At 39.1% G+C, this 15,152-nt stretch overlaps 2 protein-coding genes across 2 annotated transcripts in view; both read right to left on the minus strand.

Moving 5' to 3' along the window:
- The window catches only part of LOC109615702, a 47,592-nt gene extending 41,191 nt beyond the window's left edge, over window positions 1-6,401 (minus strand). Inside the window, exons 1-2 of the mRNA XM_020045873.2 lie at window positions 6,005-6,401; window positions 3,916-4,177 (exon numbers count right to left, since the gene is read on the minus strand). Of these exons, the coding sequence (XP_019901432.2) occupies window positions 3,916-4,177; window positions 6,005-6,072 (330 nt within the window). The 5' untranslated portion in view covers window positions 6,073-6,401. The remainder of the gene's footprint in view (window positions 1-3,915; window positions 4,178-6,004) is intronic.
- Window positions 6,402-6,785: 384 nt separating this feature from the next.
- Window positions 6,786-11,904, minus strand: LOC105030463 (testis-expressed protein 26). The gene is made up of 9 exons (XM_020050613.2): window positions 11,862-11,904; window positions 10,237-10,254; window positions 10,080-10,148; window positions 9,880-9,964; window positions 9,611-9,773; window positions 9,124-9,280; window positions 8,139-8,306; window positions 7,572-7,733; window positions 6,786-7,090 (listed from the first exon to the last, which is right to left on the minus strand). The coding sequence occupies exons 3-9, from the start codon at window positions 10,090-10,092 to the stop codon at window positions 6,957-6,959; spliced, it is 882 nt and encodes a 293-aa protein (XP_019906172.2). The 5' UTR covers window positions 10,093-10,148; window positions 10,237-10,254; window positions 11,862-11,904; the 3' UTR covers window positions 6,786-6,956.
- Between the last annotated feature and the right edge of the window lie 3,248 nt (window positions 11,905-15,152).

The following is a 15,152-nucleotide window of genomic DNA, read 5'->3' on the forward strand; positions in this document are numbered from 1 at the left end:
GGAAGGGATTGACCTGGTTTCCAGTCACTGCCAGTCACTGGGCCCCACCCGGGAGCAGATTAGAAAAGAAATAAGGAAACTACCCCCTGTGCCGGTACAGATGTTCCCTACCCTCTCTACCTGGCAAGCAAGGAGGTTGGCGATGCGGACCAGATGGCAGGGGTCTTATAATGTCTTGGAGTGGATGGGACCAGTCTACTACAGGGTTCCAAAGCCAGAGATCTGTTGGGAGGAGCAGGTTTAACCTATCAATCTCCTCAAGTGCTGGGAAGAACCATATGCTCATATCAGTACCCAGACCCCCATCACTCGGGAAGAGATCACCATGGAACAGGACCTAGACCCTCAACAATGGTGGGAACTCTGTGAGCTGGTGGACTAAACCCATATCATACCATATATGTATAGAAATGTTTGTGATCCATGTGTATGTGTACATTTTGGCAGTGCCTTTTGGGGGCCCTTGCAAAATTTGATTTGCAGTCAGGGTCCCTAAGTGGCTGCTTATGTATGGCTAGAACCGGCTCTGCATGTTGGTACCTGATGTCCCCACAAAGAGGAGGAAAACCTGAGAAATAGATCTCAGCTTTCTTTTACCCACTAAATAAAAATATTTCCAGCTCAGCAGTTTTAGGGAAAATCTTACAGTTGGGGAGCGTTTGAATTTAGCCTTTGTTGTTTAAGCATTACTGGTCGGCTAAATCTTATAGTATATAGCTCTAGGTAAAATGTTGTCATGTAGGTTAGATTAGTAAGGTTAAGGTTAGGGTTAAGTTTAGGGCTAGATAGAGAATAGGGAAACATTATTTCTTGGTGTGGTTTAGGTCTTAGGTCCTCAAAGGGATAGAAAGAAAACCTGTGTGTGTATCATCACTCTCCTCCCCCATCATTTTTTATCATAATTTTAGTGGAGATAAATGAGCCAGTTGCAAGCTGGGGAGGATAAGGTACTATGTGGGCCCGATTGGAAATGTCCCTATATGTTTGGTGAACACAGAGCATCACCACACCCAATTTACCAGCCATCTAAAAAAATAAATAAACGCACACCTTTTTAGACCAGTGACCCCATCACTTCCCTGGGGCTCATGGACGACTTAAGGACAACTGAGAGGATGTCAAAAATTCCAGACCAATCATTGTGTAGGTTAGAGCACAGACCAAAGCACTGGAGCAGTGTGCTTTTTGCAATTTGACAATTGTCAATCTACTATGGAGCTTTTAATTCCTTGTTTCTCCTCCCACCTTGCTCTGATGGCATTTATTAAGGGTGGTTTGAAAGATTGGAATGCCTTATATAAACAGTATGTTTGTTTGATGTGGGGCACATTTTGAACCACAACCATCAAACAGACAAGGTCTAGCATTTTCAAATGCAGGAACTTCTTTGTAATAGACTGTGTTGTGCAGGTATCTGAAAATGTTATTTCTGTGCAGGTGGTATGTTTCGCTCAGTAAGCCAAAATAGTCCAACAGTCCTTGTATTGCCCTATGGTGTGCATCCGCAGCTTTCTCCATTGCTCAAAGGTATTGTCAAGATAAGGGCATTTTAATTCATATGAGCATAATTGTGCTCCTATTCCAATTGATTTGACTGTATATCCAAAGAAGGTAAAATAAATTGAACAGATAAATTATGAATGGAATAGTGGCTTGGGGTCCTGTTACATTTAATTTAGAATAGTATTAGTTTTATATGTATTGCATATCAAATTTTTTGTAGAGCATTTTTTTGAGAAATTGTGTTGACAGGTTGGTAACAGCCATGGGATATAGGGGTTCTGTGGCCCTCCTGTGGCTGCCTTAGCCCTCCCAGTGAGATTATGAAAATCTATTTTGGCTTTGTGTTATCTTTGACTCACGCTACCGACGTATTGCCTCATTGAGTCACGCTGCTGAAACAATAATGAAACAGGCACGTTGCGCTTCTAAGATAGCTACCCCGAAACATTAGAGCATCCAAACATCCTGTGTATGAAGAGGGAAAGAAGGTCGCCACAGAGAAATATGTCTGGTCTGTTAAGGTTCAGATGTTTTTTTCTATTTCTACAAGAAGTAGCTTTACATTTAGGAAATCAGAATTGTTGGTCAAAATCAATTTGCGGTAATTTGATGTAATTAAATAATAAATAATTTAACTAATTATTTAATTACAGTAATTAAATAATAATAATAGAAATAATAATTTCTACATACTTAAGACTTTTAACTGTTTGTTTTTTTACCTGTAAAATGATATTTTCAGTAGCAGTTAAGACAGCCAGTGTTATTCCATGACAGCAGCAGAAAGCTTTGGGACAGCAGAGGCCATTGTCAAGGCTTTTTTGGATCTGTTGCTAGGCCCGTTACCAACCCAAAAGATAAACTATGATTTCAAAACAAATATTCCCTGCAAAACTGATTATGCAAAGAAAATAGGTTGTTTTAGTAAAGAGTTTGGGAGCTATGATCTTATAAAGCCATATAGCACCCATAGTACCAGAAGTCTTTTAGCAAGACAGTTAACCTAAGTTCTTCCCAGGAGCCCATTTAGGCAACCCACCGCACCTCTGCAATCTAGAGGGGATGGGTAAAAGCGGGAAGTTTGGACCTTGAGTTATTAAAATATATTGATCAGACTTGCACTGACCAGCATAAACCAGCATGGACCATCATAGACTTGCAATGACCAGCTTGAAATGGATGCTATGCTGGGATTTTTCTCACATGGGATGTTAGGCAAAAATAGGCCAATTATAGAGAAGATCGTCTCACTAGCGGAGCTATTTCAGCATAAAATTATTTAATAAATAATGTGAGAAGAGGCCTCCCTAGAATCCTAACTTTGTATTGCTGTTTCACTATTGTTTTAATAGACTGAATGGAGGTTTAGACTGAATGGAGGTTCCAGGAAAAAAAGTCCATTACAAAAGAGTGATAAACAGACAGCTTTAGATGCCAAGGTTAGGCTCAATTTAGTTTTTCACCTCGTTAGTTTCTTGAATAGACAGTTTTTACTTTACACTATAGAGCCTAGTATTATTAAATTCAAGGCTGCTTCCTTTTCATCAGTCAGGTTAGAAAGATGTTATTTGTATCATTTGAAAACCTTTTAGCAAGACCAAGAAATTGTATTTGTTTTAGGTTGGATCTAAAACATCACCTCCACTGATACTGATAAATTGGCCTTAGTTCGCTGCCTGCCCAAGGCTCCATCAGTTAATGAAAAAATGTATTCTCCACTTGATTCCAAATGTCATTTCTGGCATAACCTTAAATGGATTCCTCTTGTGGTGTATGCTTCAATTCTTCAACAGCAATTGTCAGTCAGTGGGGAGGGAAGGAGACTGATGGTGGAACGAGGCAGGATTAGCTGATGCTCTACTGACACCTTGAGGTTAGACTTATTAATGGAGCATCTGTGAGTCAGCGTTTCAGTCCATGTCCCCCAAACATTTTACTAATGAGCTAAGGGCTGGGTAAATGTAACCACTGTCAAATTTGTTGATGGGTATTTGTAAAACAAATGTTTAAATTACAGTCTGACAGTAGAAAATCTCAGAAAGTGAAGTAACCTTTGCAATCCCACAATTTCTAAATCCCTCACACAGACAAGTTAATATATAGTTAAAAGGCAGACGAGCAACTGATCTGCTAGCATCTCTGACGTCTGTCTATACCTGTCTCTAAGCAACAGGTGCCCCACAATGCTTACTGTGCTGCTGCCTGGTAACTAATGTGAGGGGATAATGGGAGAGGAAGTCAATCCATAATGATATTAATCACATCAATTGACATTCATCTCCCTGAATGAATACTACCAAACAAGAGTAAATATTCAAGCAAATATAAATATCTACTGCTGTGTTTATTTTACTTTATAGTCAAAAACTAAGATTTTTCTGGCTAGAGGAACTATCCTTTAGGTTGGTGTACCTTGAGCTTGTTGAGGCTGCGTGTGGGATTGTTACTGGGGAGCAGACATTTCTTCAGTATGGCCTGGTCTCCAACGTTTAAGGAGTGGCGTCGGTTTTCCTGCCTCAACAGCTCCCGCTCTAGCCACTCAGGAGGATATCTGTCCTCTAAACTGCCCCCCAGGTACAACCCAGCAACACCAGGGGGCAGTCTTTCTCCATGCTGCTCTGGCTCCAGAGTCTTGGTCTTTCGCTCTTCTCCAATCCTCAGCTCATCAAGAATCCTGGGGAAGAAGCCAAAATTACCAGTCCAGTAAAGAAGACTTTGGCTAGAATACCTATTAATTCTCAGCCGGGATGCAGACTCAAATCTCACACATTCAAACAATTTTATTTTGTCTGTTTAATTAAATAAAGTTTTCCTAATGTCTGTATTTTTAAGCATTTAAATCTGACATGATTTGGAAAGGTACACATCTGGCTATATAAGATTCCACAGCTGACAGTTCACATTAGAGCAAAAACTAAACCATGAGTTCGGAATTGTCCGTCAAACCCTGGGGAAGGGTACCAAAAAGTATTTGCAGCTGTCATTTGCCTTTTACTGAGGAATGACTTCCGTCTGGCCACCCTAACATCATGTCCTGATTGGTGGAGTGCTGCAGAGATGGTTGTCTTTCTGGATGGTTCTCTCTCTGATTACTTATGTAAATGTGGTATTTCTGTTTAAGTATTTTTTTATACATTTACACAAATTCTGAAAACCTGTTTTAGTTTGGCCATTATGAGGTATTGTGTGTATAATGACGAGGGGAAAAAATGAATGTATTCAATTTTAGAATAAGGCTGCAACATAATATGTGGAAATTATGAATGAGTCTGAATATATATAATGCACTCCTTATTGATCAACAATCATAATAAACAACCATTTTTGTCACGTTAGTTAGCTTCAGCTAGTTACCAGCTTGAAAGGATAACTTATTAAAACAGTATTAAGTTAGCTTAGCTTTCGGGTGAAAAATCAGAGTCAAGAGTAAGAGTTTAACTTTACTTTAACATGAGTTGTATCCCTTGAAGCCATGGCCCAACATTCTTGCACTGTTGATAGGAAAAAAGGATGGAAAAAAGGATGCACTGTTGCCAGAGGCAACCTCATTTGTTTTGAATCTTATTCTAATTGGGTGGGTAATCAGACCATGAGTGAAATTAACTACCATGCTGAAACAAAGCCAGAAATCTGTCAGTTATCCGGATTTACTTTTTCAGTTAAACTTTTTTATCCTGCCATTTGCTGCAATTGCCAGATAGTGGACTTTGTTTGAAGAAATTCAATGTCTCGATAATAAAAGTAGATAATTGTATCTGTGTGTAGCATGTCTTAGCAAACGGAAATACTGTACGTAAGTTCTTGTTAATTTCCAAATAAAATGTTTTAAATATTAAAATCTGTAATAACAATTAATTATTAATGAAATCCCAGTCATCATAGTGTTATGTAATAGGTACTGTGACCTAGAGGGAATTTAACATTACATTTCTTCACTTATTAGACTTGGAGCTTAGAGCTCAGTGTCAACCATGTGAGAAGGAGAAAAGCCCTATGTGCTGCTACATCTAACAAATAATTGAGACAAACTCTGCAGGCTCTTGCAATTAAATGTTGTTTACCAAAACAGTACATAGGAGGGGGGCTAGGAAAAACTGCATTAAAATCTAATAAGGTCTATAGAAATGTGTTTATTGTAGCACAAATTAATTAGGCCTCCTGCTGCATGGTAACTGTAGAGCTGTTTTGCTGATGGGGCCTCCGAAGTCCCTTGACAACAGTCAACAGGCCCTGAACAACAGGCGTTGTGCTCCTGTGGAGAGCAACAACATGGCAGAGCAACAACAACACAGCAAGCTAAACCCAAATCAACCTCATCACCAGAAATCAACCCAGCCAGCACCATGTTCAGATTAAAGCCCACTGTATAGAAATAGCAAAGCAGAAGAGATAATGAATTACAGCTAGGAATCCCAGCTAATATGTTTAAATTAACATGAAGGAAATTGTTTGTGGCTGACTCATACATTGACAGGAGATACCAGAGCAGAGGGCAGAATACCTTGACACATTCTGAATCTCTAGTTTCCCAGCAGCAGAAGAGGGTCGAATTTTCTTTCCCAACGGCATCCCAGAAGTCTTTTACTCTCTCTGTCTATCTTTCTGTTCGTCAGCCTACTCCGGTGTTCAGTTTTCTGTTAAATGACTGGTAGAATGGACTCAATCCAACCCAGAGCCCTCTGCAACTTCAGGTCTCACATTACCTGCCTCTGGCATTTCACCTGGATTCACTTGGGTGCCTTTCTGGTAACTAAGATACTCATTACAACAAACCTACTGGAAGCATTTCTGCTAATTTTGCCAATTCCACAGAGCAGACAGACCTGGGGTTATTTTTTAAGTGCACCATCATAATAGTGAAACCCTGCATTATTACCAAGTTCACTGCCTCTGAAATATTAAAGTAATTAGGTTAGAAGAACTTATTCCCCAATAATTGTATCATTTAGAACCCCAAAGCCCCAACACCCAAATTGAATATATATTTTAGGAACTCATTTGGGATTCAGCTTCTGTTATCATATTAACACAAAGAATACATGGATGTAGAAATGTATAAAATTGCAGGAAATTAGCTTGCAGGGAAAAAATCTTCTCTTAGGGGGATAGTTTGGGGTTGGATGTGTTGCGAGGTGTGTTTTGTTTTTTGCTATCTAGGAGAATTTTATTACCTGACCTAAAAAAATACTTTCCCTACCGTAGGATCCTCAGAATGGAGAAAAAATGTAAACTGCAATTACACGGATTTACAACATGCAAAAAAACTATAAACTGCAGTTAGATAGTATGCGTAAACTGATGTATTGTTGCATTACATCCACTGGCTTTATTTTCTGACATATCAAGGCAAACAACACAGCAAAAACACTCCATAAACACTTGTCCATACAGCTCTACAGAGGCGCTTGTTGACCAGACTACTGTTGTCATATAATGGAATTCTACAGGTAGTATCACAGGGGTCCAGGCCAGCCAGACATCCACTCTGGCCTGGGTAATATAAGAGGTTGGATTGGGGGTTTTGGCCCTGTCTTCAATTGGTCAGCAAGAGGTGCTCTGTGCAAAAATTTCTGCACAGTCTCCTTATCTGTGAACACAACATATTAGTCAGCTTAAGATCAGTGCTTTGGGGTGAGGTTTTGCATTAATAAACATCTAGGATCAGCTTCACCCAACCCAGTCATTTTTTGACGACATTTAAAACAGACCTAGGATCAGCTTCCATAGAAGAGGTTCCACAAAAAATGTTTTCCATGTGAACGACCCCATATAAATAAGGTTGAACCCATCATAAAAAAATCTTGATGTATTCAACTTCCATTGTTTACAAAATGTCTGTCCTTCAATTTTTAATGATCATTATTTACCCCAATATTCTCCCATCCCAATTACCTACTTTCCAATTCATGATTATGGGCTTGCCTTGTTGCAACACCCCAGCAGGTGTGAGAGTCAAAAATCAAAATATCTCCAAAGCCCATCACACCAAATTGTTCTGCTTATCACATTTGTTTCAGCAAGGATGGCGAACATGGCGTCAGATTTCGTAATTGAAATCCATAGATCACCTTTCCCAGGCAGATGTTTGCAGAACTCTTGAAGCTCTTGGGGTTGTAGAGAGCAGAGTACGGCCGAAACATCCACTGTTTTCCCTCCGAAGTGTCTGTCATATGTAGTCAACTGGGTCCAGTTCTCCTGGTTGTGGATGTGACGATGAATCACAGTTGGCACTAAAACAGGAACGTAGATGTGATGCACTGAGTGCTGTAAATGTTTAACCAAATCATTCAACCTTATTCCATTTCTGTGTGTGTATCTGTATAAATATTGTGCAGCTTGGGAACACATGGCATCCTATTCTAAAATATATATATTACCTACTTTCCAAGACATTGGGGAATAAGGTACTGTATAGACTTAAGAGTTTCCTCTATTTACAGGGGCATTAGGTAGACTAGAACTTAGAGCATCTGACCAGTAATTGAAAAGTTTGTAGATCAAATCCCAGTTCAGGCTAGGTGGAATATGTACTATTCCTGCCCTGAGTAAAGCAGGGCAAAACCCTTATTGCTCCCAGGTTGTTGCTGTAAATTTCCATGTTTTATTAATCGACTTACCTGGTGACTAGAACCTACCTATACCCCTCAGAGCCACCCCATGCAGTGCGTTGCAGCTATAGCGAGACATATTGTCCTGCAACTCAGACCATAACCTGGGCTGACGGTAGTTATGCCTCATCTCTGCCAGTGTGTAGTTAGGGACTTTGCGTTTGCAGTTTATTGGGGCATGAAATGGGTGACACCCTGTAAAAAAGTGAAAGTGATAAAAAGAAAACATATCATAACAGACTGTGTGGGGGGTTACGTTGCACCTTGCTTTTCATGCATTTAAATTAGAATTTTCTTTACAGTCATCTACACACTGTACTCAGGATGTTCTTATTGTTGTGAATTAAAATATATTTTGAAAAATAGAAAACTTAAAGAGCATCACTGGATAAGTCTCCTCCCCCATGTAATAGCAATCCTACATTAAAATACCTTAAATTATAATAAACCTTCAAAATCAATAGTCAGTGTGGCCAAACCTTTGGGTGGAACTGTATATAAATATTAAATACAATTATAAATAAAATGATATTGATCTTTAATGCTGACACTTATACAATCAAATGGATTTGCAAAACATATATCATATATTATAAAGGGTTTTACAATATCTGAGAGGTATAGAATCATAATTGTGTAATGCAAAATATTATTGTTTTGTTGCAGGATGAGGAAGTAAGGGTCATCATTCTGGGACTGTTCAACACAAGCAGCAACATGCAGTCACCTTGTTCATAATGAGTCTCAGACTAGGAGTGCTGATCTAGGATTTGTTTGGTCTTTTAGAGCACAATAGAGAGCGGATCCAAGATCAATGTGCTTACTCTAAGATGCTTGATACATACAGCTTTTTTTTCCTAAAATTCAAAAAGTAAGGGTTTGAGGAACAGAAGGGTTAAAATTAAGAGACCACTGCAAATTGAACGCTTCTGTTCCTCACTCAAAACTTTCCTTTTCAAAAGTGGACTCCTAATTTTTTCTGGAGCTGTATGGCTTCTAGTCTTTTTTTTACCTTGAGCCAAACCCAGGAAGTCAGTCTGGTAAGTGGAGCGGTACTGGGCGGTCAGGGCGGTCCGAAACTCTTCTTCAGAAGGGGGACTTTTCCTGGAGGACCAGCCATCAGCAGAGCTCTGTTTAAGGCCCTTAGGGAGCTGCCACACCATGAAGGACTGGGGGAGAAGGAATCATTTCATAAAATACACTGCTTTCAAATTATCAATATTATAATAGGCTAATATATAATAACAATCTAGTTATAACAAGGATGGATCCTTGCAAAGTACTGTACATTGCTTTTGACCAGGGACTTTACTGGATGTAAAAACTAGGGTGTCAGGTAGATCGGCCCTACATAGAAAATACAGAGCCATTTGGAAACACTGGATATTGGAACCAGTGGGGACACACGTTTGTTAGTCAAAGAATTTGCTTATGTTTCTGGAATAAATAAAAAAATAACACTATGAAAATGTATGAAAGGATTTCCTAAGAATGTCTACCTCACTGGGATGCGGGTTGTTTCTCCTGTTCCCAGAAGCTGTATCTGTGCGGATGGATTCAGGTTTAACGACTGGCTTCCAAAATAATTCCTCTGTGTATCCAGTGGAGCCTAATGGACCAGCTAGTGCATGAGAGTTTCTATAGGCGTTTGTTGTCGTAGGTCTGAAAAGGGTTACACAAAAGTCGAATACAGTATGGTGATGTATGCAAATATACTAGCCAACAATTAAATAGACATTTGGAGTGATTATTTATTGTTGAGGTCTACCGTAAAGCCGTTGTTGATGAATTGGGTCGATAGATGAAATCCCTTTTCTGAGATGTTTCATACGTGTCCCAAATGTGTCTGTTATCTGAAATAAAAAATACCAGGTTAACAGAGCATATTGAAATAAAATGGGCCAAATTAAAACATTAAGGAAATTACCCTGAAAAAGTTTAATGTCATGTAGTCTGGGGGGTATTTACCCAATGATGACATGGCTGTTTTCGCTCTTGGTAAAAAGTATCCAGAAATCTGGTTATTGGGCGCTTCACCTGGAGAAGGACACACACATTTATTCTTCACCTCCAACTGGGATGGACGTGTCAAGCAAATGTTTTGGTCATTAGTATAGTGACGCGCCTGGACAGCTCCGTGGTGCTGAAATCAGATGTGAAAAAATTATTTACACCAAAGAATAGAAGCAAATTAATTCAGTCCAATATAAACTGTGACATCAGAAATTGTGACACCTCTGATATCGCCGGGTCACAGGATATGTCATCTTGAGTTTGCATTGTTGAAGTTGTTGATTGCAGAAAACTTCATTTGAGTGTGCTCCTGTAACAACACCGGTTGTTATAGGAGACGCACAACACAGTTACTGTAGGCCTACGCTGCCAGCCTACACAATAGCCCTAGGCTTATGTGATGACTGATGTTCTGTCTTGCCGGGGGGGGGGGGGGGCAGAACATGTTTGTCAGAAATTATTTTTTTATAGAGTTTATTGCATTAATTGCTGTATTAAGATTAGTGGTACTATATTTATATTTCACAACAGGCACATGGCTTCTGGAACAGAAGCGTTTTGGCACCCTCAAATAAAATCAGCTAAAATGTGTATGCAACAATAAGGATTGAATTTAAACTTAGTTACTCCCATACCCACTTAGAACCCAGCTTTTGTTTTCTTCGACTATATCTGTGGATATGATAGAGATTGTAACCATCTGAAATTCGAGAAAGAAGCATAAAAAGGGTTATATCCAGCCTCCAGAACTGTTTTTCTGTGTTTTATAAAATGGTTTTAAATGGTTTCTTATACATTTACATTACTTTTTGTTCATTTAATGTTCACTTTTATCCACAGTGACTTACATGCACTAATGATGGCATGCATTTAGTACCTAATAGTATGTATTTAATATATGTTAATGCGGGCCATAAGAGTTAAATATTACTGTGGTATATTGCCTCTTTAAGGAGATGGATTGGGTGTTAGGCCCTTCACCAAAACTATTGTTCAGTCCAGAGGGTGCGCTTGTACATGAACCAGGCTCAGACAAAATATACTTAGACTGTAGAACAAGTTTTCTTAGATGTATGAATGTAATGGTCTTAATGGATTAATGGATGTAGAGGTTTTCATGGATGTATCAGAAACCCATGTTCACTAGAAGATTGTACAGTAGTTAGCGCATGAAATTTCATACTGGGACCCCATGAAAATGAAACCCACAATCGTGACATTACAAGCACAGCGTTCTAAGAATGCTACACAGGACTAAAGACAAGAGTGCCCTCTACTGGTGTTTCAACACCACTTCCAGCCGCATCTGGTGCCCAGCCAGGACTCACCAAGTCCAACCATAAAACACCAAACAGAACCTTATGAGCATGGTTCTTCATTGAACCATTAGAAAAATGTAATACATGTTGGTTAAAGTACCACTAGTGGTACAACTGGTATGGTTTTATTTTCCCTGAAAAATAGTTATCAAGTTGCACTTACCTGTGTGTTGAAGCGAGAAGTTGACAGTAAAATACCTTATAATGTTCAAACAAGTTAATCATATACATCACTCTGGGATTAAAAGTAGGAGCTATTGTGGTAGACTGGTAAAACAAATTAAATTAGTAGGCTACCCTGTTAGGCCTATTTAAAGACTCTGAACACAGCCTACATGCATTTATTGGTCTGCGTGTCATCTAAACATGCAAAAACATTGATGTGGCCCAAAAAGAGAAACACTCGAATAATCCTAACCTAGCACAGCCAGAAGAGGACAGGCCACCCCTTCAAGTCTGGGTCCTTTGTGTCTTTCTTCCTAGGTTTCTACCCTACTAGGGAGTTTTTCCTTGCCACTGTGCATCACCTCCTTGCTCTTTGGGGTTTCAGCCAAACTGTCAAATTAGGTCAAACAAATTACAATCTGAAGGTTTCAGGCCTATGATTTAAGTGACATTGTTGCGGCGATCTGCTGGGAGGTGTGTCTGAGTGCGTGTGCGTGTGCATGTGACAGAGGCTGCTTCTGCATGCGCGTGACAGAGCAGGTGAGCGAAATTAAACTAATTAGCAGTGCACGTCAGAAACCTTCAGACAATACAAGCAGAGCAAGTTTGTTCAGGTTTGCAATGCAGCTAAGAACAGTGAAAGAAAAGAGAAATCGCTGAAGAATCACAGAATTAAAACTCATGGAAAAAGGAAAAAGATCAAAGGGGCTACCGGTAAGCTCACATCTCTTTACTGGACTTTGAAGACTGTAAATGTGATTGCTGGCTGCGTAGTAATTTGTATGGGCAAACGAAATGTGTGGTCTGTTGATACATTGTTTATTGCACTATTAGTAGATTGAGTAATTGCCTTTGCAAGTGGCTAAAGTCCTTGTTTTAAGCTGTTTAAATTGGTAATCATTGTTGAAGATATGTCCTTGATGAAGTTTCTGAAAGTTTTCTTGAAGTAATTTTTCTTCATTTAAATACAAAGGGTGAATTGTTAGTTTGTACAAAGATATTTAACCATTTCTGAACCTATTAATATTGTTCTAATTCACAGTTAATGGTTTAGAATGCTTGATTTCATTTAGGTGAAATTATGAATAAAATATGGAAATGCTGTATAGAATGATCAAGGGTAAACAAACAATAACAGGTTACTTTAAAAGGAAATAGGTTTAAAAGTAGAGCTGGCTTTCTGGGTATGCAATGCCAGATTTACACTGTTTACCTGGGATAACAAAATGAAATATCTATGTCTATCTAATATCTATGTGTAAAATATACTTACCCTTTGCTTGATGTTCCGTGTTGTATTGTATTTAATGGGAAATATTGAGCTTTATTTAATGTGTGTTATTTTTTGTATGTTTAAAGGTTTTTCACCTTTCTTGTTACTGGTCAAATAAATTGAAGAACGAGTGAAATCCTGAGTCTGGTCAATTCCTTCCCTTTTCAAGTGTGGGAAGCCATGAAGTTATAAATACACTTGACAGACATATTCAGTGAAATATTCAGAACGGTTTTCATGAAAAAGGTAGGGAAGATCCCCAGGCAATAAAAAGTGTGGAAAATAAAATATGCATTGCTTTCAGTCAGGATTTGACCATAGTCCCTTTGAAAGTGAAAGTGGTTTAACAAAGGATGATCTGAGCATTGGCAACTGCGACAAGATTAAAAATCAATGTTGCAGTTGTCAATGCTGCAGACACCCAATAGCTCATCCTCTCCTCCATCCAAAATTGTTTGTTTAATATCCAAATGTTTTTTGTGGCCTTTGCCTCTTCATCTTCTGAATTTATTGGTGTTGTGTGTATTGTCTGGTGTAATGGAAAGTTCCCTTTGGGGATCAATTAAACATCCTTGTCTGGGGTGCAAGTGGGTTAGTTGTTGTGACGGTAAAAGTGATAAGATGATGGTTGGATACTCCAGGATTATGAGGAAAAGCAGTAAGATCCACAATATCTATTCCACCGGAATATGTTTGTATGATTGTGGAAATGTATAGGTCCCAAGACATAAAACCCACTAGGTCAATAATGGCTTTAAAGGCCTTTTTGAGATGGTTACACATTTGCAGGGGAATATAGAAATCTCCAGAAACTTGAATGGACATAACTACAAAGTTAGATAAAAGGAACACTGTATGACCCAGGGGGACTAAAACCTCCAAAGACATAAACCCAATCATTTGTTTGAGTGTAAATGTATATTTATTGTCATAAATATTAGCAACACCTCCCCCTTTGCAGGATGCATGGGGGATATGATCACTCATGTAGACAGGAGCAGAGGCCTCACTTAAAGAAGTAAATTAATTAGGCATTAGCCAGGTTTCACACAGGCCAATTACATCAAGTTTATGATCAGTGGTTTATTCATTAAGATGCTGGTTATTATAATAAACAATGTTGTTCATGAAATGGAGCAAGTTTTTATTCTATTAATATTGCTATGGTGACTACCACCTTGTTTTACTTTGCTTGACCTTGATTGAGTCAAAGTCTTAATTGAGAAGACTTTGCTAACTACTCTGACTATGCTATCGACAGATTATGCTCTGTGAGCAGGCGGACTAACACTGGTGAAGTTACAGGAGTGCAGATCCTTCTTTTGTTGTTCTTCTTCTATGCCAATGGTTGGCAGATCTCATCCAAATTCATGGTGCATACACCTCCGCCTACTCCATCTGAGTTATGGCCTCCCCAGCTTAAATCCTTCTCATTAATCCCATTTCTCTAAGATATCTGAACAGAGCCCTGCCCACCACATCTCTCCCTTGTTCTCCCCTCTAACCCCCCTAACCCAGTCCCTCTTCCCTGACTCCATCATACATGAATCCTCTCTACACATCATAGAATTCACAAAATATTAACAAATGATCCACTGTTTCCTCTACTCAACACAGTTTCATGCCTACCTCAGGAGTAAGGCTCATGTATATTTTCCCAGATGAAAGAAGAGCAGTAATCCAGATAGGATGGAGTCTGTCGCTCTCCAGCAGGTCAGGCTTGGCCCTTTTTATTGGCGAATCCCAAAGAGAGCCTCATCTCTTTAGTGTTAACTGTGATTGTTTTTCTTTATTTTCCTTGTGTGTGTATGTGCTTCATATCCATATGTAAATGATTAATTTATTACCATATCCTTATTTATCCATTATTCAGCAAATTAACTGTAATAAATGGACTGTTTTATACTAGGCATGAATTTGCTTTACACTGTTCATGGTTGCCACAGATAGAAGACGACCCAGGTCAGCATGCCCTGTTCCTACAAGTGATTATGGCCAAAACCAAGGCGCCTGGCCTCAAACCTCTCTTATCTATGACCCAACTATAGATGGCTCCAAGGTGAAGTTGCCTGTGTCTCCTCGTATCCGTCCATTTGGGCAGGACAGAGACTAGGGGTTGCTCAGATCAGGAGGTCTGTTAACTATGACCTTGAACTATGGTTGCCATGATAATGTAGGGTCCTATCTTGTTTTCCTATTAGTATGACGACTTGTTTTTGAATGTATCTTATAGCATAAGAGATCATATTTTTGGAGCTGACAAGGAGGGGT

This window comes from Esox lucius, chromosome 1 (genome assembly GCF_011004845.1).
Source record: "Esox lucius isolate fEsoLuc1 chromosome 1, fEsoLuc1.pri, whole genome shotgun sequence".
Taxonomy (NCBI): Eukaryota; Metazoa; Chordata; class Actinopteri; order Esociformes; family Esocidae; genus Esox; species Esox lucius.

Coding starts and splice junctions, on each gene's coding strand:
- LOC105030463 (XM_020050613.2), bottom strand. Junction 9,774..9,879: donor TCATCAACAACGGCTTTACG/GTAGACCTCAAC, acceptor AACCCTTTTCAG/ACCTACGACAACAAACGCCT. Junction 9,281..9,610: donor ACAACCCGCATCCCAGTGAG/GTAGACATTCTT, acceptor CTTCTCCCCCAG/TCCTTCATGGTGTGGCAGCT.